Source organism: Chiloscyllium punctatum, chromosome 14, assembly GCF_047496795.1.
Source record: "Chiloscyllium punctatum isolate Juve2018m chromosome 14, sChiPun1.3, whole genome shotgun sequence".
Classification (NCBI taxonomy): Eukaryota; Metazoa; Chordata; class Chondrichthyes; order Orectolobiformes; family Hemiscylliidae; genus Chiloscyllium; species Chiloscyllium punctatum.
Genome location: NC_092752.1, coordinates 5,466,011 through 5,492,738, shown reverse-complemented (window position 1 = coordinate 5,492,738; position 26,728 = coordinate 5,466,011). Strand labels below are relative to the sequence as shown.

General features: G+C 39.3%; 1 protein-coding gene across 1 annotated transcript; it reads right to left on the bottom strand.

Annotated features, from left to right (window-relative positions):
• Positions 1–551: 551 nt before the first annotated feature.
• Positions 552–25,297, bottom strand: LOC140485575 (eukaryotic translation initiation factor 4E-like). Its single transcript, XM_072583819.1, has 7 exons — positions 25,201–25,297; positions 16,760–16,866; positions 14,356–14,451; positions 9,343–9,406; positions 6,442–6,555; positions 5,834–5,973; positions 552–1,676 (listed from the first exon to the last, which is right to left on the bottom strand). Exons 1-7 carry the CDS (start codon positions 25,216–25,218, stop codon positions 1,562–1,564), a joined length of 654 nt encoding a protein of 217 aa, XP_072439920.1. The 5' UTR covers positions 25,219–25,297; the 3' UTR covers positions 552–1,561.
• Positions 25,298–26,728: the final 1,431 nt, after the last annotated feature.

Here is a 26,728-nt window from a genome sequence, read left to right as displayed (position 1 = left end):
AATGTACTTTAACATTCAGTTTCAAACAGGAAGCAGGGTTAACAAAATTTTCAAAAAGGAAGAGATGGTACATTTAAAAGCAGTGTCTTTGACATGAGGATCTAAAAGACTATTGGGTTCTAAGCAAGTATCACAGTTATTATTACAAACAATCCTTTGGCGTTAACAAAAATTAATTTGTGAATGTGCAGATTACTGCAAGTTATTATCTGGATGTGACGAAGACCACATTCAGTCACTTGATGTCAAAAAGCTGAGAATTGCTTCTACCATTTTTCATAAACAGAAAGACTAAATTTATGAATATTCAGTAATGAAGCCAATGATCAGCACAGACAGTAACCAGTTTTAAAAATGTTGACAAAATAGAATTACAAATGGATTTCTACTGATGATGACGACAAAATAGTCAACTGCCAGCTACTAAATTAGTAATGAGTAGCATGCAATATTGTTCAATCCTGAACCAGCTAGCTTTTGTTGATAAGTATGTGGGTTACTGTGTAACCAACTGAAGATTAAATGAGACCACAGCCACTGAATGCAAGAAATTTCACTGTACAAGTTTTATTTACAGTTCTTGTTTTTACACTTTTAATACGTTTGCTTTTTGGGACCATTTTCCTAATTCAGCCTTTATAACCAATGCAAAATAGATTCTTCTAAGGATACAAGTTTTAAAATACAGCATAACAATACAAAACATATAGAGGATTTCAATATATTTCAACATCTCGAGCAAGGAATGTAATTATTGTATTGCAATTTAAAAAACAAAATACACTTTTTTTTTTAAGAGAAACCCACACACTTGCCCAAAAAGTAAAAATCACTACTAAACTGCAAAAGCTTGTTCAAAGTTAAAGTTTAAATCAATCTGTGAATTCTGTATTAATGTAGCAGGATTAAGTAATGCACATGACAAATTTTGAATACTACCAATTTAAAACTATATGTCCAGTCCCAAACACGCATTATATCTCATGATCTAATTTAAACCAAGCTGATATTAGAGCTTTTTAAAATTTTAAATCAATGAATAAATTAAACCTAACAGCTAACATCAAGCACGGATTACAGCAAATCATCTATTTGCTGCCCAAAACAAAAGGGTCAGAACTGAACTAAATTGCTAAGTACTACAACATTCGGACAAGATCTTCTTAACCCTTTCCCTTCCAAAATTACTAAATGCTTAAATGAGCCCCATCCCACCAAAGAAAAATTGAATTGTGCTGTATTTAGTATAAGGAAAACTGTTCATCTCCCCAAACAAAAACTTACAGCTTTTTAAAATATTTCACTTCACAAGTTATATTTAAACATTTTCAGAAAATTTCTGGAACCAAAAGATTCATAAAACATTTTGAAGGGAAAGGGTTATTTCACAGAATACTGAACAAGGTCAAAGATAGAAAACGGACTGAAAACTTGCAGACTTATGTATAATATTAGAATGAAGTCCCACTCTGCTTACTAGAAGCTTTGGTTTAATTTGAAGTGTAGATTGCTTTACGCGTCCAGTCTTCTAGTGATGAGCATACAACTGATGCCTTCTTTCTCAAACAACATACCTGTTCTTGGTTGTCGATCCACTTTTTGTGGCAGTGTCTGTATGGGACTGGTAGCCAATCACTACTTTAGGAGGAAGTCCTAACCTTTCCTTGTAAATTCTCCTGTTACGAACACAGCAAAACACAAATAATTAGCATATTTTCATAACTCATGTTGAGCTAAAAACATTTCCTTCAAATAATAAAACAATTTCCAAGTAAATGGCCAGCCAATTGTTGCTTCCAACCTATTCATCATCATGCTTCCTCCATGATTATATTCATCACATTAATTTTGCGCAATGACAGTACTGATCCCATCAAATGGGTTTAATCCAGAAACAGAAACCAGACATTTCCCTCCTCCCCTTGGCTGTTCCAGCTTAACATCACAAATTAGCTTGTGTACAATACCTGGAGAAAGTGAGGACTGCAGATGCTGGAGATCAGAGCTGAAAATGTGTTGCTGGAAAAGCGCAGGTCAGGCAGCATCCAAGGAACAGGAAAATCGACGTTTCGGGCATCAGCATTCCTGAAGAAGGGCTGATGCCCGAAACATCGATTCTCCTGTTCCTTGGATGCTGCTTGACCTGCTGCGCTTTTCCAGCAACACATTTTCAGCTGTGTACAATACCTGCTCAATCTCAAGGCAGGCAATTCAAAGTGGCAGAAAATAGCTGCCTTTTTGAATTGTTTAGCTCAGGCAACGGTAATTGTTGAATGTTGAGATTAAAAATCCATTCAATGACTTTGACTGATGTAGTGTGAATGGTTATGACACCATCAGGAATACGTGTGTCAGGCATGTTTCAGTATGTGGGTATAGTTTGCCTTGCAACAGTCAGTCTCAATTTGTGCTGTTCCACTCATGAAAAAAAAGGTGGTATGGAAAAGCCAGGGAACTATAGACTGGTGACCCTGACATCGGTGGTGGGCAAGTTGTTGGAGACAATCCTGAGGAACAGGACATACATGTATTTGGAAAGGCAAGGACTGATTAGGGATAGTCAGCATGGCTTTGTGCGTGGGAAATTATCGTGCGTGGAAAACTCGATTGAGTTTTTTGAAGTAGCAGCAAAGAGGATTGATGAGGGCAGAGCGGTAAATGTGCTCTATACAGACTTCAGTAAGGAGTTCGACAAGATTATTCATGGGAGACCGGTTAGCAAGTTTAGATCTCATGGAATACAGGGGGAACCAGCCATTTGGATACAAAACTGGCTCAAAGTTAGAAGACAGATGGTGGTGGTGGTGGAAGGTTGCTTTTCAGACTGGAGGCCTGTGACCAGTGGTGTGCCACAAGAATCGGTGCTGGGTCCACTATTTTTATCATTTATAACAATGATTTTGATGTGAACATAGCAGGTATAGTAAGTAAGTTTGCAGATTTCACCAAAGCTGGAGGTGCAGTGGACAGCAAAGGAGGTTACCTCAGATTACAACAGGATCTTGACCAGTTGGGCCAATGGACTGAGGAGTGGCAGATAGAGTTTAAATTTAGATAAATGCGTGGTGCTGCATTTTGGAAAAGCAAAATCAGAGCTGAATGTATACACTTAACGGTAAGATCCAGAGTTGCTGATCAAAGAAACCTTGGAGTGCAGATTCATAGTTCCTTGACACAGGGTCGCAGGTAGCTAGGGAGTGAAGGCAGCTTTTGGTACGCTTTCCATTATTGGTCAGAGCATGGAGTATAGGATATTGGAGGTCATGATGCGGTTGTACAGGACAATTGGTTAGGCCACTTTTGGAATATTGTGTGCAATTCTAGTCTCCTTCCTATTGTAAGGATGTTATGAAACTTGAAAGGGTTCAGAAAAGATATACAAGGATGTTGCCAAGATTGGAGGATTTGAGCTATAGAGAGAAGCTGAATAGGTTGGGGCTGTTGTCCTTGGAACATCGGAGGCTGAGGGGTGACCTGATAGAGGTTTATAAAATCATAAGGAGCATGGACAGGATACATAGACAAGGTCAATTCCCTGGTGTGGGGGTGTCCAGAACTAGAAGGCATAGATTTCGGGTGAGAGGGGAAAGAAATAAAAGGGACCTAAGGGGTAATGTTTTTCACACAGAGTGGTGCATGTATGGAATGAGCTGCCAGAGGAAGTGGAGGAGGCTGGTACAATTGCAACATTGAAGAGATCAGGATGGGTATATGAAAAGGAAGTGTTTAGAGGGATATGGGCCAGATGCTGGCAAATGGGACTAGATTGGGTTATGATATCTAGTTGGCATGCAGGATTTGTACCAAAGGGTCTGTTTCCGTGCTGTATAAATCTATGACTAAGCAAGTGACCATATCTTCACTGACCCACTCTCAAGTGGTTGGGAGTTTTGTGGACTTTATGGTTTCAGTCACCAAGTTGCAGTTGGTGATTCTTGAAGTTAATCAGTCATTGTAGCATCAAGATGTCAAACTGGCATACTGTGTAGAGTGCTTTTACTAGCAGTGCTATGGGATTTCAAATGTTTGCATGGATTGATACAGAAGATTCGAAGCTTGAACATACACAACAACAGGTTCAAGAATAGCTTCTTCCCTGCCATTATTAGACTGACGAATGGACTATCTAATTTCAAAGAATATTGATCTTGCTTTGTGCACCTGCTGAGTAGTGTAACCCATATGCCTTGTTCTAATCACCCTTAGATCTGTGTCCTTTCTTGCTATGATCTGCTTACATTGCTCACAAAACCAACCTTTTCACTGTACTGAGGTACATGTGACCACAAGTAATCAAATGGTTTTTGAGATCCTCCTTCTTTGAAAAGAAAGCTTCGCCTGTGAAGAACAGGAAATTTATTTTTCATTCTTTTGTGGGTTGTGGGCATTGCTGGCTAGCCAGCATCTTAGGCCCGTCCCTAGTTGCCTTTGGAGTTCAGCATTAACTCAACCAAGCCACCCTCAAATCATTGAGACAATGTTAAAAATATAATTAATTGCCTTTGGTACTGTCATAAAGTGGTTCAGGGTCATTTGTAAATAAATGGAGTACCACTGAAATTTAGGATTTTGATTAACGTGGTCAACATCGAATGAGATTTTCACATGCGATTCCACCATGTGCAGACAGGAATCAAACTAAACACAATGATTTCATGATCAATTTTGTAGTTTTCAAAACCATTAAAATACATTTTTATATAAATGATAATAAGCAATTCATTCTATGCTAACAGAATTAACCTAAACCAAACCAAAATTTATAGGATTATTTGCACACATCCCCTTAATCTTCTAGGTCTTCAACCTCATTACCCACCAGCTTGCCTTGTCAGTATTCTTATTTTGCCACCCTTTATATTTGGGCTATCGTGCGTTTCTATATTTAACACTTTTTGACATATCCACATCATCCTTGATAAACGTTCAGCATATTCTCAATGTTACCTGTAGGTTTAGCTCCAATCTCCTTGGTTACATCCAATTTGTGATGTCCGACGATGCCTGCGTTTTTTAAAACTTAATTCATGGAATATGGGTACCACTGGCTGGCCAACATTTATTGCCCATTTCTAGCTGCCCTTGAATGGCCATTTCAGAGGGCAATTGAGGGTCAACTATATTGCTGGAGGTCTGCAGTCACATACAAGCCTGACTCAGTGAGGATGGTAGATTTCTTTCTGTAAGGACATTACTGAACCAGATGAGTTTTTCTGACAAATCAAAGGTTCAGTAGATTATTAATTCCAGATTTATTTTTTTATTGAATTCAAATTACACTATCTGCCATGGTGGGATTCAAACCCAGGTGCCCAGAACATTGCTAGATTATTAATCCAGAAACTCAGGCAATCACTAGGCCATTGCTTCCCCAACTTCTCCTCAATCAGTAATTCTCAGCAAAATTCACAGAGATTAGATCAGCTGAACAAAAAAATAACGATCAACAATAAATCTCACATTTAATGCATTTGTACCCATTCCGCACAATGTGTAGAGTAACGAAATATAGACAGAAGATTAATCCAAAAGGCAGATTTGAAGGATCCAAGACACAATGTTTTCTTTCCAGTAAGACACTGACTTACAATGACATCCTTTTATTTCCACTTTTTTTGCTTAATCTTCAACAAGCAAGCCTGCGGCAAAGCTGAATCTGCTGTGTGTGGTTTAAAAAAGAAAGCTCTCCTAAACTTTAGTTCACAGTGTTAAGGAGAAAAGCAAAACATTGCCTTGCTTAGATGCTGAATCGTGACACAATCTTCCAAAATGCCACCTTGGAGAAAACTGCCAAGAGGATAAAAAGGTAACAATCAATTTGAGACTCACTTACCCTATATATGTGATAGATTCTCTATTTTCACAATCAGTAGTCCATATTGCTATTTTGTCACCTTTGTTTCTGACATTAACTACTGCGCCACAAGCGTCGTCACTATGTTCATCAAATGCTTCTCCTATAAGGCACAGTAGCTATTTTTTGGGGGAAGGGAAAGGAGGGAGGAGAAAGAAAGGGCAAAAAGGAATTAGTGAATTGTAGTACTAGATTTGCAAGTTGAAAACAAAAGCCCTTCAAGAAAATTCAAAAAATTATTCATTTGAAATACTTCTTAAAGCCCAAAAGATAAATTATCTATAGGATAAGATGTAAAATCAAAGCCCATCTGCCCATCATCCCAGTAAAATTAAAATCCTACTGCACAATTCTGAAGAGGAACAGGGCCATTCCCCCAATGTTTAATAATTCAAATAAACAGATTACCTGACCATGAATCAAACTGCTGTTTGTAGGATCTAGCTGGGCATAACTTGGTTCCAGCATTTGCTAGCTTTTATTTAGGGTGTATTGGTTACTGTTATGATGTAGGCAAGCTCGAGCTACACTGTGTAGAGTTAAAAAAAAATAAACTGGACAATTCTATTTAAAGGCAGGATACTTACAGTTTCTAGCCAAATACGATCCAGATCTGTTTTTCTTTGTTGTTTAGAAAGGGTGAGCAACCATCTCCCTCCTCGTTTGTTTTTTTCATCTTCCCACATAGGTTCAATACCATCCTACACAGAAAACGGGGAACTCACTATTTCACATGAAACAAAATTCAAGCATAAGAATACAATTTGCTGATGGAAGATTTTCTCCCAAATTAAATTTGATCCCTACTAGCTGATAGGATATACAGAATGAGCACATTTTAAATTCCATTGATATAAATATCCAGGTGTAGTCTATTCCATATGCATTAGTAATCCAATATGCTAGTGTGTACGAGATACAAGTTTTCTGGCTGGTTATTTTCTTTGTCATGATTTGCAACCACCTGAAGAGGCAGCACCTCAAAAGCTATTGCTTCCAAATAAACCTGTTGGACGATAACCTGGTGTTGTGTGATTTTTAACTATTTTCTTTGCAACATTCTCTGCTACAATTCTGAATCAAAAAAGTCTTTATATTTTGGAAATTAGATTGAGTAGGTGTCATTACTAGGGAGACTTTATTATTATAGATGACAATAGTTATATTGGGCAGCTGCATTTCTAAATGATTTTAATAGCACAGCAACTACCGCTGGAGCATTTGGTTGCCAAGCTCTGAAACATCTCGATTTCCTTTTTCGATGGTACTCTTTATACATACTTTTGACCATGCTTTTTGTCATCTGGCTTAATATGCCCTTATGTGGCTCAATAAAAAAGTTTCTTTAGTAATGCTCACGCATATCACCTCAGGATTTTAAAAAAAAACACTTATGTTTTCGGGCAGCCACAGTGGCTCAGTGGTTAGCACTGCTGCCTCACAGCACCAGGGTCCCAGGTTCGATTCTGGCCTTGGGCGACTGTCTGTGTGGAGTCTGCACATTCTCCCAGTGTCTGCGTGGGTTTCCTCCGGGTGCTCCAGTTTCCTCCCACAGTCCAAAGATGTGCAGATCAGGTGAATTGGCCATGTTAAATTGCCCATAGTGTTCAGCTCATTAGAAAGAGGGAAATGGGCCTGGGTGGGTTACTCTTCAGAGGGTCGGTGTAGACTTGTTGAGCCAAAGGGCCTGTTTCCACACTGTAGGGAATCTAACCTAATCTAATCTTAACTTACATTTCCATCATAAATTGTTGCTGGTGTAAGGCAGAAGCCATCTTTCTCAATTAAACTTTTAAAAAATAGAAATGTAGAGCAAAGCAACTCACAAGCTCTCGGAGCTGCAGATTGACCACAATAAATTAGATTCTGTTTGCTTATCAAATTGTTATTCTATCTATTGTCAATAAAAATTCTCAGTTAGATTTCTAAACATGCCAATTAGAAACATGAATGGTTCCAACTGAGAAAAGCATAAAAGTACAACTGCCTCCATTATCAAGGGACATTTAAATATACAATATTTACAACACTGAACCTAGCCAAAGTAATAAGTAGTTTGGTCTGAAGATATTAGTATGAACATATGCTCTTGTGGTGAGATAGCTCTGGGCTAGAAAGCCTGGGCTCAAGTCTTACCTGCCTCATAGCTGTGTCATAACATGTATGAACAGGCTGATTAAAAGTATGAACATAGAAACAGGCCTATAGGTTTGCAGGTTCACAATGACATGCATATTTGGGTCTCCTTCCAACCCATCACCTTATCAAGCTTCCTCTTAAATGTATTTCGATTATTTGTTTCAAATGCTCTATGTCTTGCTAATTCCTTTATCTCTATATTGAGAGATGTTTTGGTCTGGATAATGTAGTAGACATACACTTCAGTTCAATTACTGGAATTGATCATTGGAGCCAGATGTTAACTGTATAAGTGAGTAGATATTGAAGGAGTTAAAATTGGGCCACTGGGAGTCTGTAGGAGGACATGAACATTATGTTGCCTACATACATCAAGTAATTTGAAAAATTTCATTCATGCAGTCCAAGAAGCATGCCCACGATTAGGATTTCTAGGTCATTAAAGTACGGAGGAATGATTCATCAACTAACTAGTATTTTGCTGTATCTTACTGCTTCTGTATAACATTTTATTTATAAATAAATCTAACAGGATTTATGCTAAACGTAATATTCAAGAATATCTTTACTGCTTAATACAGAAAGTAGGTGAACATCCTACATGGTCTCTGCTGCAATATTCCATGCTTAAGGGGCATTTGTTAAGTCATGAGGTTCACTACCCCACTCACTACTATTTCTTTATATAAAAACTGTCTTTTTTAAAGTTTGGACCAAAACAGATGGATATGTATTACCTCATATTGAATCAAAAATTCAGAGAGATTATTGACCAAAAGTAATGTAAGAACACAAAATAAAATTTGAAGTAGATTTAAAGAGAATTGATTTTCATTTCCATAGTCACTATTCAGCACAGCAGCTTTCAACACAAGTGCAGTCGATATCAGATGTAATGCATTCCAGAACAAAGGAGTCTTAGTTACATCTTGGTTTTGACTCTAATACAAATCTCGCTCTCCTCACTTCACTCCAAAGTGAACAGTAATAGGACCACACAGGAAGCATTTAATTAATGAATGCTGTAGGAAAGTTTGGCCAGAAAATGAGAGAAGTTGGAGAAAAGGTGTTACACAAAGCTACAACGTTGGTTCCAGACAAAATTGGTGAAAATTAATTTATTGTTGATGCAAGAAAAGCAACAGTGAAAAGAAATATTTTGCCAATAATACATACATAATGACTTTCAAGTTAGCAAATATGATCTATGAAACAGAATGCTGAGCAAAGCAATTAGCCAAAAGAAAAGACATTTTTTCCCCCCAGTTACTAGTCGTTTAGATATTTTTGTCGTTACATAACCAGAAAAAGGGAATTTCAAATCTTTTAAAGCATAAACATCATCTTACCTTAAAGAGAGAGTAATCGCAGCCTGATATTAAATTACTACAGAGTTGGATATGATTATAAAGACTGTGAGATGGAGAAAAGAAAAAAAGGATTAGTCAGAATTCAGGATGCAAAAATGTTGCACTAATGGCCCATTGTGAAAATCAATACTCAGGAGAGAAACTAGCTTTGTTTTCTGTGTTACATATCTGCGCATGCTGAGTGTTATTGATTGAACTATTTACTACGTACGTGACTCCTAGTCTACAAACTTTCCTTTCATTCCCCAAAAGGCTAAACTCCACACACGTATAAACATTTCTTGATTTGGTCTGTTAAAATCAAAATACTCTGCTCTTCCATGACTCAATATTATATACCCCAGCTTAAGCAAATTCTTCAGCTAAGTGAGGTCCTTTTAAGATAACCACGAATGGAAGCATGCTTTTGATAAACAATGAGGTTGTTAAATGAGGTTCTTCAAAAACTCAAATGGCTAACCAAGAACTGCTACAAAATCAAAGGGTGGCTATTAGGAAGATCACCTCCAAAGAGTGATATTAAATAATTTGTCTTAGTAAAAGACTTTTTAACTAAGCACTAATGGCTTTGTTGGACTTCTCCCAAAAATGCAGTTTTTTTTACCAAATCAAATTGGTCTGAATCAACGGACCACATCAGCCTATGGGGGCAGCATGGTGTCTCAGTGGTTAGCACTGTGAACTCAGAGCCAGGGTTCCAGGTTTGATTCCAATCTCAGGCAATTGTCTGTGTGGAGTTTGCATATTCTCCCATGCCTGTATAGGTTTCCTCTGGGTACTCTGGTTTCCTCCTACAGTCCAAAGATGTGCAGGTTAGGACTTGCCATGCAAAATTGCCCATAATGTTCAGGCTAGGTGGGTTAGTCATGGAAAAATGCACAGTTACAGGGATACGATGGGTTGGTCTTCTGAGGTTCAGTGTGGACTCGATGGTCTAAATGGCCTGCTTCCACAGTGGAAGGATTCTATTTGAACACAGCTTGCAAGATCTGACAGTGCATTACGTGGCAGTTTTCAATATTTACAAACAAAATGAAAGCTTTCGGAGTACATTGTTGGACCTTGGATTTTATCTGAGGGTTACACATTAGTTGTTGGACCAGAGTCTTGGAACATGAGGATTGTAGGATCTGGTGGTGTCGCAGGAGACTTATTAATACGCTGGGATGATAACCTATGGCAGTAAACTCTGCTTGCTCAGGAGTTTGTAAAGCCTTGGGATTTTCCAACCAACATTACAATTGACTAGGGAAAGCTAACGAGCATTACGTAAATGTAATGTTCTGCTTATGCAGAATTTTTCAGTTATGTTAGCTTGGCAACACAAGCATTTTAATGGGGTGCCTCACATTCTAGTATTCATATCAAAAATAGAACTGACCTAATTTACCAGATTAATTCTGCCCTATTAAATAGTACAGGGTGATTTATTGACCCAATTTGTTAATCTTCAGTAAAATGTTTCATAAAACACCTTCAAAAGAAGCAGAATGATTGAAGTATTTCACCCAATTTACTGGCTGTTTCTTGTTATGAGTCATACTTCCCTTCAGCAAAGACAGCAAGTTAGAAGATAGAATTTTTCCACTTTGACTTTGAAACCCAAGACAAATGAATGCTGGATACAATTATAGGCAACCAAGGTCCCAGCCCAAGAATGAACAGATCAGCATGCTGAGAAAGCTCGCAAGTCTATAGACTGAGTTGGTTGATCATCAATGCTAAGAACTAGTAACAAAAATGAAATAAACTGAAGCTCGTGACCCAAAAAAGGGTGAGATCCACTGTTATTAATTTAAAGTTGTTTTCCATTTTCAAAAATCTGAAATAAGTGATTTCAAATTCAGATCAGGTGTGTATGGAAACAACCAAATTCTTTGGAGAAAATTGAAGCAGAAAAGGCTTTCCAATGTAGTTAAGAAGTATTATGCAAAAGATTGCTCTAACCAAGGCAGCCAACACATGAGTGCATGTGTACTTTTGCAGGATGCAATGCTGACAAACCTGTGGTGTTTAGTAACATGAATATCACATCGGAGGTATCAGTGAAAAGTACAGAATACAAATCCTATTATTAGTTCCTAAGACAGAAGCAGAATTAGGCCATTTAGCCAATCAAGTCTACTCCGCTATTCGATCATGGATGATATGCTTCACAACCCCATTCTCCTGCCTTCTCCCTGTAATCCTTGATCTCCTTACCAATCAAGAATCTATCTAGCTCTTTCTTAAATACCCAAAATGGCAATGAGCTCCATAGATTCACTATCACCTGGCTGACGAAATTCCTCCTCATCTCAGCTCTAAAAGGTTGTTCCATGACTCTGAGGCTATGCTTTCTGGACCTAGTCTCCCCTAAGAGGAGAACATCTTCTCCACATGTGCTCAATTAAAGCCTCTTAGGATTCTATAAGCTTCTGATGCCAGCACATCCTTCCTTCTATACAGGGCCCGTAGCTGCTCACAATATTCCAAAAGTGGTCTGGCCAGAACTTTATACAACTTGAATAGTATATTTCTGCCCTTGTATTGTAGCCCTCTTGAAATGAATGCTATCACTGCATCTGCTTTCCTAACTGCATGTTAACCTTGAGAGTTCGAGTTCAGGATTCTCTTAAGACCCTTTGTGCCTCTGATTTCCAAAGTCTATGCCCATTTAGAAAATAGTCCACACCTCCATTCTTCTAAGGTGCATAGCCACATAATTTCAATCAGTTAGTTCAATCGTGGTTAAGTTTACCAATCTACATCTTCACATCCATACTCCAAAAAAGTCCAGAGTCAACCAGCAATGAATAAAGCAATAAATAAATCCAGCATTGAGCCTTGCAGATCTTGGATCTGATTTTGCAAACTAGGAATTATGAGGATGATGTCACAGTCTACATTAGGATCAGCCACTAGAAACAGTTCATGCACTCGGTGTCAACCTCAGTCAGAATTCTAGCCTATCATGTGGGGAGAGTTCAACACTTTCCAACCTATGGTCCCAGATGGTGTCAGGAAAAATTGTCAAGGGATACTAAACATCAAATCTGAACACTAATCATGGTTTGTCTTATAACCATTTAAAATTCTGGAAAGGAAAAGAAAATTGAAAGCATTTAAAATAAATAAAAATACATGTTAATCAAGAAGAGGGTGCAACCATTTATACAATTAGATGTGAAACATTTTCCACGTGGGATGCTTGTAGAAACTGAACACAATGTATGTCATTAGTACAGCTCTTTAGATGGCTTGCGTTCCTCTAAAATGTGTGTTTTTTTTAAAAATAGGAAGCAAATATTGTACTCATAGTACAATTGTTAAAATGAAATGAGAAAGTACTAGTCAAATTAGTGGCAGTGCTGTCAAATTGATGCATGGACTTCTAAAGTTGTATTAATGACAGACATTACATCATGGTGCTATCACTAAGTTGTACACAAGTCTGTCTAAATGCTGAATAATGCAATTCAATACTTATTGTCTTTCAAATAAAAACCTGATGGATTGGAACACATTGAGGAGTTTTCAGACAATGGTACAAGGCAAATTCATCTCAATATACAACTCAGAATTGGATACACAGTATAACTTAAATCATTTCATATAAGCAACTTCAGAAAAAAAAATCTTAAAAGTTAGGTGATAAAAATGATGAATTTCCTATGTAACTATTTTCATTTGTTCTCAAATTATCTTCTAAAATAATTTTATCAAACCAGAATTAGCAACTTAAGGCTTTGTGAAAGTTATGATCAAGAAATAAAATTAAATTTACATACATAAGAGCAGAAAATAATTGTCAAAGATCAGAAATTTCCAATAAGAAAATAACATTAAAAGCATATAACCAAAAGCTACATTTATATAAAGCAAAATGTTAGCAATTGAAATACATAGTCTGCACCTGATGCAAATAAAAAATCTTAGTCTCTTCACAAATTTCCAAACTCAAACAAGCTGTGTGGCACAAAGAGAGTAAGAAATGGTGGCAAATTAGTAATGCCTCAGAGATTACAAAGGGATGTGTAGCAGAGGAAGAGGCCATTCAGCTCAGGTGATCCCTGTACACAATTATATTCTATATGAGCCTCTTCTTACTTCTTCATCTCATCCAATCAGCATATCCTTTCATCTTTTCACCCAAGCAATTATCCAAGTTTATTTTAAATGCATCCATTATATTTGTCTGATTCCTTATTAGATCTATTAATACCTCCTTAATTTTATGGCCTGGAACTTTAATCTCCCTCTCAAATGGAACCATTTTCTCTACAAGTACCCAATCAAACCACTTCATAATCTTAAAACAAAAACAGAAATTGCTGTTCTGAAGAAGGGACAATGAATTCAAAATGTTAGCTCTACTTTCTCTCCACAGATGCTGTCAAATCTGCTGTTTTTCCCGTCATTTCTGTTTTTGTTTCAGATTTCAGACGCTCGCAGTTCTTTTGCTTTTTCATCATCTTGAAACCTTCTTTCAGGTCATCCCTCTTTTTTTTCTCCCCAATCTGCTCAGTCTTTCCTGTTAGGTATAACTTCTTACTCCTCACATCAAACTTACATGTTATATCCAGGGCTCAATATCCTTCTTGTATTTTGGAAAATATCATTCCGCATTGTATTTAATGAGAATGTATTTTTCCTAAACTGTGTTGATTGCCTGATTTCTATCATGCTCTGTCAAAATGTCTCCCAGTTTACTTTTCGTGGTTCTACTCGCAATCCTTCAAAATTAGTTTGTCTTCTCTACCTATTAACAATGGCCTCTGTCTAACTGATCATTTTGTCAATTTTTTATTATGTTGTGAATGCGAAGAAATATTCCCCGATGCTCACTTCTAACTTATAAATCATCAGCAAGAATCTGCAAAACTGATCATCTCTCTTGTTTCTGTGTCAAGGGAAGCTGCATGTTATGCAGAAAACCAGAGGAGAGAGATCCCTTCATGCCCATAATAAAAAAAGGTACTTCTCAGTTTACAACTTTCTGTCTTTACTTACGCCCAAAAATCTTCCACTGTATCAAATTTGGATATCAGACGCAAATTTGCTTGCCAAGTTTTATTTTTGTCATTCTTGAAGAACCAAAGTGCCCATCTACAAGAAAAATTATATATTCATAGTATTGAAAAGTACACAAATCTGGAAACAATTTTAATTAATGTTATTGAAAGCTAAGATTAAAGCTTCCCTATTGGGAAAACAAAATAAAAATCTTTAAAATAAATAAAGTTGAAAGTAATAGAAGGACCTAAGAAATCAATACTGTTGTTCCAAACAATCGTAAATAGGTATAAAGTATTAATTCTGGGCTTTGTAGCAGACAGAATTTCCAATCCTGGATAAGGTGCATTTTAAACAAAATGCTTTATATTCATTTTGTTTAATATAGGTAAAATTTGACATATGTTGAAAAACCCAAATTTCAAATAATAATTCGCACTAATGGATTTTCTGAAACATATGGAGATTAAGCAAATCAATTCAAGTTATACACCAAACCAACACTGCAAATTTATCAGAATAAAATTGTATTTCCATTCGATCTGATCACTTCCTCAGAATATCTTAACGCATTACTTTAGAAGTAAATCTTATTATTTAAGCAAATATGGCAGACAATTTGCAGAAAGACTCAAACAACAAATTGCCAATTAATCAGTTTCTGGTGTTGGTTATTAAAGGAGGAATCTCAATCAGGACACCAAAAGAACTCTTGAGCTATTCTGAGTAACATTATGATCCAGTTATCAGGGCACTTGATTTTATATCTCAGCCAATAGACAAAACCTCTAAATGCTACAGCACATTCTGTACCTTGTTGAGATTCCAAAGTGGAACTTGCTTCTAGAAGTTAGAATAGGAAGGAAGAATTATAAAGTACAGAAGAGACCCTTTGGCCCATCAATTCAGAATTGCCAAAAATATACTATTACATAAACTAGTACAACATTCAATACTTGTTAAGACTCAAGTTTTCCACTTTGCTTCAAGTATACTCAATGACGCAACAAAGTCTGGCAAATGGAATTTGTCAACATTTAAATTATTCCAAAAAGAATTTGCAGGAAACTGATGGGTACCAACTCTCTGCTAGTTCTCTTTCTACTCAATGCATGAAATGTCACACCTCTAACTTTTAAAAATGAAATCACTAAATATGGTCAATGTTGGACTTTCTCAATCGATATGTGCTTGAAGTTCAGTTTAGAATTGTACAAAGAGGAGCCTATCAATTTTAGGACTGGCTAAATAAAATCACACAATAGTATATGTCTGTGTCCTGGATTTAATTACTCTCAAAATGTTCAAGAAGTCATCACCTTTTAAAAAAACTTAAAGTTGAATGCCAAATTTAGAAGTCCACGAGAGCTTTGCCAAACTGTGTTTAGGAAAGAATAGCTTTTTGTAATTGGTCTCCAACCAATGAGATGCAAGTTAAGACATAATATTGTCCTTTGATGAGATGACATAGGAGCAAAACTAGGCCATTCAGCCCATCAGTCTACTCTGCCATTCAATGAGATCATGGCTGATCTAATAATCCTCAACTACACTTCATTTTCTTCCCTCAAAACCTTTGACTTCCTTACTGATTAAAAATCTGTCTACTGCAGCATTGAACATACTTTAAAGACCCAGATTCAACAGCCCTCTGCAGTATAAACTTCCATAGATTTATAACTCTGAGAAGAAATTCCTTATCCATCATAAATGTGAGACTCCTCATGCTGATATCATGGTCTCCAATCAAATACTCTTCCTCAAGGTGAAACAACATTTCTACATCTACCCTGTCAACTCCCAGGAACCTATATATTTCAATAAAGTTCTCTTTCATTCTAATCTTCCAATGAGTAAAAGCCCAATCTAGTCAATCTCTCCTCAAAAAAAAATCTCTCTATACCCTGCATCAGCCTTACAAACCTTCTCTGGACTGCCTCAGATGTCAGTAGTGCACTTTTCCTGACATAAAGGACTGAAAAAATGTTTAATTTTCCAGGTAGTCTACCTAGTGCCTTAGCAAGATTTCCCTATTTTTATACTCCATTCCCTTTCAAACAAAGGCCAACACTTCATTTGCTTTTCCTATTATCCACTGAATTTAGATGCTATGTTTTGTGATTTATGCTAGAGGACTTCCAAATCTCTCTGTTCTGAAGCTTTCTACAGTCCATCTCTATGTAAATATTATATGGGAAACAGGGAGGAGTTTGGGTTTGCCATGCACTCCAAGTTGCTGCCACTTTAAACTCAATGGAAGAGAATGTGTAGTAGCATTCTTCACCATTCCAACACTACATAAATGACTGTGTAAACATACTGTGAACAATTAGCAGCTACAGGGACTTGTTAATTAAGTCAACAATGAAAACCATCAAATGCTTTGTTGTTATTCTTTTACCTATTTTGTAATGGATGCTTTATATAGTGTTCAGGCTTCACTATTTCTGGACTTGCTGTCTCAGTTTTACTTTCTTCTTCTGAAGATTGCGGTTGTGTAGTGGTTTCCTGCAGAAGAGATAAATTATGGCCAGAAATCCTAAATACACAGATTTAACTGGATATGATTACATCACAATAAATGGTTAATATTGTACAAATTGGATACATCAATAGCAAACAATATTTAGCTCCAACAACTGACCTTGCAGCTCCCTGCTAGAAAATGCGCATAGAGTCATAGAGATGCACAGCACGGAAACAGACCCTTTGGTCCAACTCATCCATGCTAACCAGATATCCCAACCCAATCTAGTCCCATTTGTTGTGGTTCTGTTCGCCGAGCTGGGAGTTTGTGTTGCAAACGTTTCGTCCCCTGTCTAGGTGACATCCTCAGTGCTTGGGAGCCTCCTGTGAAGCGCTTCTGTGATGTTTCCTCCGGCACTTAATAGTGACTTGTCTCTGCTGCTTCCGGTTGTCAGTTCCAGCTGTCCACTGCAGTGGCTGGTATATTGGGCCTAGATCGATGTGTTTGTTGATAGAATAATGCACTCATCCACAGATTCTATCAACAAACACATCGATCTAGGCCCAATATACCAGCCACTGCAGTGGACAGCTGGAACTGACAACCGGAAGCAGCAGAGACAAGTCACTATTAAGTGCCGGAGGAAACATCACAGAAGCGCTTCACAGGAGGGTCCCAAGCACTGAGGATGTCACCTAGACAGGGGACGAAACATTTGCAACACAAACTCCCAGCTCGGCGAACAGAACCACAACAACCAGCACCTGAGCTACAAATCTTCTCCCAAACGTAGTCCCATTTGCCAGCATCTGGCCATACTCCTCCATACCGTTCCTATTCATATACCTATCCAGATGCCTTTCAAATGTTGCAACTGTACTAGCCTACACCACCTCCTTTGGCAGTTCATTCCACACACGCCACCACCCTCTGTGTGAAAAGTTGCCACTTTAGTCTCCTTTATATCTTTCCCCTCTCACCCTTAAACCTATGCCATCTAGATCTGAACTCCCCCACTCCAGGGAAAATACTTTGTCTATTTATCCTATCCATACTCCTCATGATTTTATACAACTCTTAAGATCACCTTTCAGCCTCCAACACTCCAGGGAAAACAGCCCTAGCCAATTCAGCCACTCCCTATAGCTCAAATCCTCCAATCCTGGCAACATCCTTGTAAATTTTTTCTGAACCCTTTCAAATTCCACAACATCCTTCCAATAGGAAGGAGACCAGAACTGCATGCATATTCCAAAAGTGGCCTAACCAATGTCCTGTACAACCGCAACATGACCTCCCAACTGTACTCAATACTCTGACCAATAAAGGAAAGCATACCAAAAGCCGCCTTCACTATCCTATCTACCTGCGACTCCACTTTCAAGGAGCTATGAACCTGCACTCCAAGGTCCCTTTGTTCAGCAACACACATCAGGACCTTACCATTAAATGTGTAAGTCCTGCTAATATTTGCTGTCCCAAAATGCAGCATTTTGCATTTATCTAATTTAAACTCGATCTGCCACACCTTAGCCCATTGGCCCATTTGATCAAGATCCTATTGAGGTAATCTGCTTCACTAGACCTCCAATTTTGGCGTCATCTGCAACTATGTTCACGTCACTTGGGTGAATATTTAGTGAGTTCAGGATGAAGGTCCACCGTCAAACAGTCTACAGACTGTCAGCGTCTAATTTCACATGGGAGTGCTGGAGTTATCCCAGTAAAACACATTTCCCAATGGGAGAGACAAGTCTGCATTTTTTATCTTTAAAAGCAGCACGCATGTTTTATGTGTTGCATTTGGAAAGAATAATTGTAACACGCAAACTATTGCTTTTGCCTAGATTAATACTGAAACTCCACATAAAGTTCTTTGAATGGCCCAGTGAATAGTCAGGAGTAGACAGAGGACATCCATGCCTGGTGACCCCAGGTTTAAACTCTAGTGGATGATGAGCTTCTTGATTGCAACTGGAGCTTCATATTTGGTTCTGTGCCTCTGGGCTTTAGGTAGAAAGCATTAAGATTTGAAAACTCCAATTAGAAAATGAAAACATTAGAAGTACCTGATGTAGAAAAGGGGCCACAGTAAAGAATAGCTAACAATACGACATAGAATGTGAGCAAGAAAAAGAATGATAGGAGGCAAAGATGTTCTTCAACTCATGAGACAATTCAGTGCACAGAAGCCTCTAAGGCTGATACAAACAATATTTATCTATTCAGGTCTTTTCATTAAATCAGAGAAAAGAACCAAAACTACAGGTTTTTTTGAGCAAAGGGAGAGAAAGCGCACACCAGATAGAGAATCCCATGTGGTTTGTAGACGAGTGAGATATGTACCACTGGTTTCCAGAAATTTATAACTTGAAGTGCAAACGAGCAAGCTTCTGCATGGAGAATTGATGTAAAGTTTGAAGGGGCTGGTTTATCAAGTACTACTATATTACTCACAGGATGGACATAGTACAAACTGGCTCACTCAGCAAAAAGTTTTTTAATCCCCACACGAGACCCTTTATAAAAGAGGGGTCAGGTGACCACTAGTTTTCAAGCTACATCATTTGCAAAGTTCATCTGTGAAGCTTGGGACTCTTCCATGCACTGAGGGGTTCATAATACGAGGCTTCACCTTTTCACTTAGTCATAATACTGTGCTCAACATTTCATGTGCCTGCTAAACTAATGAGCAGCAATATACAAAACTGCCAGGAGCAGAAGGGGAATTTAGAATTCAATGTGCTGAATCTAGATAAAGTTCCAAGAAACATGAGGGCCACCAGGATACATGAACACCAGCTAGCCACAAAAAGACACGACCCTCTCTCCCTCATAGCCCTACACATGGATGAAAAAAAACATCATTTCGACTGGGACAACACATCTATCCTGGGACAGGCTAAGCAAAGACATGCCAGAGAATTCCTAAAGGTCTGGCACTCCAACCACAACGCCATAAACAAACACATAGATATAGATGCCATCTATCAACCCCTCAGAAAACGAACAGGAAAGGACATCACCACAAACCCCAGGAACCCCATCCAGGAGAAAGATATAAATAGAAAGCAGGAGACAACAGCTTCGCTTCACTTGGAGGTTGCCACTGATGATGTTACCTAGCCAGGTAATGAAACGTCTGGATATCAAACCTACAGCTCAGCGAGCAAACCTACACCCTAAAGGCAAAATTCCTAAAACTAGGTTTTAGAGCAATTGCAGGCACATTTACATATTGGGCTGAGTCCACAGTAAAAATTCACATTTCAATAAGCATGTCATTAGCTACAGTTCAAAAACTATGTGGCAAACTACCTGTGAAAAGGGAACATGTAGTTAAATTGTTCACTTTTTACATGTATAATTTAATTCAGTGCCATTTAGATATCAGAAAAATGTAAAAATGCAAAACGAAAATTTGTGGAGAAGTTAGAATTAAGTCCATATGGACGTTTCTTTTGGAAACTATTGTCATTAGTACTCTTTCCCAAGAACATGTTAAAGCTTTGGAAACAAGGCAAATCCACAAGGAACAAAACCAGGAGAACCATGTAGGAGATATAATGAAAAAGCAATTTGTGTGTGTTTTTTTAATATGGTAAAACAAAATACATGTTGGAAACAACAACAAACAATGGTAATCCTGCTCATGAACGGTGTCACAAGACCTACCATTGAACTGAACAGTTTAAAATCAAATCAGCTCCGGAAGTGCAGCACACCCACAGTACCACCCTGGACTGTCACCTCGACAAGATTTTTGACTCTTTAGAATGGGATTTTAATCAACTATATTCTAAGTCAGACACAAAGAATGCTGCCACTGAGCTAACTGACATGAATGCGTAATGTATTAAATCCAAAGCTAAGGAAACCCAAATAGACGAACAAGTTTCATTATCTGAATACATACCTCATAAAATAACAAATGTAAATGTGGCATTCTTTACATACGGAAAAACATTACAATCAAAGTGTTTGAATTTAGTCCAACTTCTCAGCTGATCAAAACATGTGCAGGATAAATTTGTTGATGCAGACTAAAATTTCATGAAGCTTGTGGCAAGACAAAATGAATAGTAAAATTATAAAAGTCAATGTAATTAGCCACTAGACATTATTTACAGTGAAAACCAAAAGCAACAAAAGTAAAGTGAGACACTATAACACGGTGCTTACATGCACCTGGAATTTCATCAGAAATCACACAAGACCTTCAAAAAGACAGCCCATGATAAATAGAGCAACTTTAAATTTGTTCATGAAAATCAAGGTCTATTATCACATTTGTGCCATAGGGCCATTTCATAGCAATGAGTAGCTTTTTTTTTTAAATATACAAATGCAGCAACACATCAGCACAGCAAAATCTAAATGAGGTTCGTAACATTTCTTTGGCGGATATCAGAAGGGATGGCTATTGACCCTGGTCTCAGAAAAACCTCACTGCTCTTCAAATCGTGCCAGAGTTTTAATACACCCATGCAGCAGACTGAGGCTTAGTTGAAATCCTTATCAAAATGATGATATCTCTGACAATGTAGCATCACCGGATACTGCACTGAAATATCAGCCTAAATTGTGTCCTGGAAGTCCTTGGAGTGGAGCAAGAATTGACAACAGCAGGAGCAAAGTCAAGATGGCATTGCTATACAGCTCAGTCATCAAAATAAACTTTAGCGTTAAGGCTGTTTTGTTTAAAGATTTACAAGTGGGATTAGAAGACATATTTAGGACCTTAAAGTGATGGAAGTGATAAATTCTTTCCATTTGTCTTACTTATTTAGGAAGCAAAATGATGGAAGAATTAAAAGGGCATAATTATAAAGTGATTAGAAATTAGGGAAAATACTGGAAAGTATTTCTAGTCACAGAGCACCACAGCTTTCTGAAATAGAATATCAAAGGCAGAGTGAGTTTGGATTTCTTGCAGTTCTCCAAGAGAAACTGGACAAGTTCCTGAGACAAGAAGACACCAAGTTATAAGATAGCTTGCAAAGTGGCTCGAAATAGAGGAATCAAGTTACTGCAGGATTACTTTCAATTGCCTTAGAGAGTTGGAGAGGAACTTCCCACTGTATTTTTCTTTCTCCCCAAGTTGGCTATGGAGCACAACTTAGCATCAAACAACATTGCACCAAACTCTGGACAAAGCAGGTTTACAGAACCAGTTACTGTTTTTCCCATTTTATTTGTCTGAATGTTACTACAGTACAACCACAGGTTCACTGTCTAGACTATGCCTCCTTTATTATATTAAATAAGTAACCTGTTCAAAGATGTTACCACACAACTCTGGAGCAGGTGGGACTTAAATACAGGTATCCCAACTCAGAGGAAGGGACACAAGCCTTGCATCACAAGAACCCTTTCCTTCTTTGTATATGTTTTTCCTTGCTACCGCAGAATAGAGTCCCAGATACGCTTTTTTTTCTATTAAACCTATTCAGAGATGTTATGACACACCTCTGTAGCAGGTGGGACTTAATCCCAGTTCATTCTTTGTGCAATTACTTCCGTCTGTCAGACACTTGAACATTATTTGCCTACTCTTACTTCTAAAACACTATTTTTGCCTCACATTAAAGTCAATCAAAACAACAAAGGAAAACTTGGAAGTATTTTCTTATTCAATCATAACTTAAATGTACAAACGTTCAAACACCAAATGAGGTATTGAGAAGCAAAGTACTTTTTCCTGGATTAGAAATTAGGGATGCGATGGGATGGTACGATGCACAGGAAGATATGAAGTCACAGAAATCTCCACATATAGCACAATTCATATTTGAATCAAAATGCATTGAGTTGAAGAATGTTTTTGGGCTTCGCAATTTCCAAAAAGGGAAGTTTAGTCACACCTTAATTCATTAACAGGATGTTGGCATCACTGGCAATTCCAGCATTTATTGCTCCATTCCAAATTGTCCTCGAATACAGAATTATTTCAGAGGGGTGTTAAGAATAAATCATCTTGTTGTGGGTCCAAAGTCATATGTTGGCCAGGCCAGTAAGTATGGCAGATTTTCCTCCCTAAACGACATTCATGAACTAGATGGGTTCTTCTGATAATCAATGAGTTACACTGTCATCATTGCTGAGACTTTAACTGAATTCAAATTCCATCACCTGTTGTGATGGGTTTTGAATTTCTGTCCCTTGAGTATTAGTCTGGGTCTCTGGACGACTAGCCCATTGACATAACTAGGAAGTCACTACGTACCCAGTGATTTCTCAAATTTCCACTTACCCAAGATTCATGCTGAGCTACGGTTCCATTGACACCAGCAAGCCATAGTATCTTAGCTAAGTGACCATTCACTATATTTCCATCATGCAAGCAAGCACTGGTGGCCATTCAATTGTATAGGAAATAATCAACTAATTCTGCCTTGATCCACATTAATACAAATGGAGTTCCACCACTGAACATGAAATTTTCTTCTCTTTAGCATATTGTCTTAAGGCCATGTTATTGAATCTTGGTGATGGAAAATGTGCAAACTGATAGATACAATCTACAACAGCTTAATAAAAGTAACATGACAAAAAATTGGCATTTTTAAGTATCGGGAGTATTTTGTGCAGGCAACGCTCTTTTCAGTGATAGTTTCTCTAATCAAAAGCTGCAGCACAACTCAGTTTTCTGCATTATAATTACAATGATTTCTTACAGTGAGACAACTCTGAGATGTTGCTGCACAGCCAAAAGTAAAACCTTACAGTTACATTAAGATTATGCTGTATTCATAGAATCCCTAGTGTGGAAACAGGCCCTTCGGCCAACAAATCCACACCGACCCTCCAAAGAGTAACCCAAGGACAAGCCTCATTCCTGATGAAGGGCTTATTCCTGAAACATCGATTCTCATACTCCTCGGATGCTGCCTGACCTGCTGTGCTTTTCCAGCACCATACACTCAATCTCCATTCCCCTACCCTATTACTCTACATTTACCCCTGACTAATGCAGCTTACCTGCACATCCCTGAACACTCCGGGAAATTTAGCACGGGCAATTCACCTAACTTGCACATCTTTGGATTGTGGGAGGAAACTGAAGCACCCGGAAGAAACCCATGCAGATATGGGGAGAATGTGCAAACTCCACACAGACAATCGAACCCAGGTCCCTGGTGCTGTGAGGCAGCAGTGCTAACCACTGAGCCACCATGCCACCCTAAGATCATCATCATCTTTCATTATAAAGCTACAAAATTCAAGTAAATTTTCAAATATCAAGCCTTTTAAAAAAACAGATTAAAGGATTCATTCAGAACATTTAAAAGCACCGGGAGAATCAAAATCATATTTGTTGTTTGGCTACTGAGCCAGATGAATATGAACAACATAATAAAAGTAAGTGAAAGGTTAATAATCTAAGTGGCAGATCTCATTTTACCATCTGTTGGTCTGGATAGCTGCCCCATCAGCTGTTAATATTACACTGTAAATGGCTGTTCTCAGAGATGAACATGGGCCAAAGATGTACACCATCCCCAATTTTCATTTCTAAACAATTTTATACTTAGTGACTGGAAAGACAAAAAAAAATCAACACGTGAGAAAGAATCAGAAGTTCAAAAATGGTGGAATAGCATTGTTGAGAGTATAGTCCTGAGCCATTAACGCATTTTTATAAAGATCTCAATTATAATTCAGAAATTCGTTTGAGATGCTGGAGGGAGGAAGCGCGTTCTCCTTTACGACTTCTATCGACTTTGAATGAAGAACAAGCGATGCTACAGGTAGTGACTTTAAGTAACATCCCCTCAGAAAAACTGACAAATTTTAAAAGAAAACAATGGCAACAGCGGATGGGGGGGGGGGGGGTCAAGGGTATTCAGCTTCTCCTCCCTTCTTTTTGAGGGGCGGGGTTGCGAGAAAGAAGGAAAGATGGGACGGACGAAAGAAAGAAGATTGGTGGAAGATGTAAAGTATAGGGACATGGGGGGGTGAAGGTGAAAGGCTGGTGGGTCACCCTCTCCACACCCCCCCCACCGCCACCAATACACACAGATACATAAGAAGTGTCAGCCGAGGATGAGGAGAAAGGATCACCTTCACTGACCGGCTGGAGAGCGAGAGAATGAATGGTGGGGCCAGGTTAGATCTGAGCGAGGCCTGGCTCCAGCCGCCAGCTGCACAAACACAGCGCCATGCTGCTTGCTGCCGGGCCCCTGTGCGTGTGTATGTGTGTACATGGATTAGAGGTTTTGTCCCCCGTCCCCCAACATTCCCTCTCCGCCGGACGGTTGACGTCCGTTAATTACGCCTACCCCCCTCCCCCCGCCGTGTCCCTCCTCCCGTTCTCGGGGTATCCGTGTCTGTTGCTGCCTCAGCTGCCCACTCCTGAGGTAAATGTCACTCACCGACTCCACGGTCGCCATCTTGTGTCTGACTCCAGCCTCGAGCGCACCCACCGATTGAAGCGACCCGGGTCACGTGGTGCCGGCCCCGCCGGCTGGGCCCCGCCCTCCAAACCCCCCCAGCCCCGCCTCCCTCCCCCCGACACACACGGCAAAGGCTCACGTGATGTGTTCGCGCGCAGTCTCCCATTTTGAAAGAAAAGGTGACTCAAACCGCCCCCTTCCACCCATAACCACGCCCACTCAAGGAAGGTCTTTATGATTCGCCCCGCCCATTCCATTCAAACCACGCCCATGTTTCAGCCAAATCACGCCCACATCGCGCTCCGCCCATCGTCACCCAAAACCGCGCCCCCTCATTCCACTCAGACCACGCCCCCGTGAGTGCAGGCCACCCCTCTCCACCCAACTCATGGTGAACTGCTCCAGCTGAAACTGGTCCTTACCCTCAATGATTTCTCCTTTGAATCCTCCCACTTCCTCCAGACAAAAGGGATAGCCATGAGCACCCACGTGGGCCCCAGCTATGCCTGTCTCTTTCAGGAGAAAGTGAGGACTTGGAGATCAGAGCTGAAGATGTGTTGCTGAAAAAGTGCAGCAGGTCAGGCAGCATCCAAGGAACAGGAGAATCCACGGTTCGGGCATGGGCCCTTCTTCAGGACCCTTATTCCTGAAGAAGGGCTCATGCCCGAAACGTCAATTCTCCTGCTCCTTGGATGCTGTCTGACCTGCTGCACTTTTCCAGCAACATATTTTCATACCTGTCTCTTTGTCAGCTACGTGGAACAGTCCATCTTCCACAGTTACACCCACCTTTTCCTCCGCTACATTGATGACTGCATCGGTGCCACTTCATGCTCCCACAGGAGGTTGAACAGTTCATCAACTTCACCAACACATTCCACCCCGACCTTAAGTTCACCTGGACCATCTCAGACTCCTCCCTCCTCTTTCTGGACCTCTCCATCTCCAACAACAACTCAATACTGACATTTTCTACAAAACCACCAACTCCCTCAGCTACGTGGATTACACCTCGCCACATCCTGCGTCCATTAAAAATGCTATCCCTTATTCCCAATTCCACCACTGCATCTGCTCCCAGGAGGACCGGTTCCTCCATAGAACACACCAGATGGCCTCCTTCTTTAAAGACTGCAATTTCCCGTCCCACGTGATTGATTATGCCCTCCAGTGCATCTCATCAACTTCCCGCACCTCCGCCCTCGAACCCCATCCCTCCAACCGCAACAAGGACAGAACCCCTCCCGGTTCTCAACTTCCACCTCACCAACCTCCGTATACATTGCATCATCTTCCACCATTTCTGCCACCGACAAACGGACACCACACCACATAAAGAACGTTCCCTACGCAACTCGTCAGGTCCAAGCCCCACCCCCAACAATCCACCCTCCCCTCCTGACACCTTCCCCTGTCACCGCACGAATTGTAAAACTTGCGCCCACACCTTCCCCCTCACCTCCGTCCAAGGCCCCAAAGGAGCCATCCACATCCATCAAAGTTTCAC

Coding starts and splice junctions, on each gene's coding strand:
- LOC140485575 (XM_072583819.1), bottom strand. Junction 6,556..9,342: donor GCGATTACTCTCTCTTTAAG/GTAAGATGATGT, acceptor TTTTCTGTGTAG/GATGGTATTGAACCTATGTG. Junction 5,974..6,441: donor ATCGTATTTGGCTAGAAACT/GTAAGTATCCTG, acceptor CCCAAAAAATAG/CTACTGTGCCTTATAGGAGA.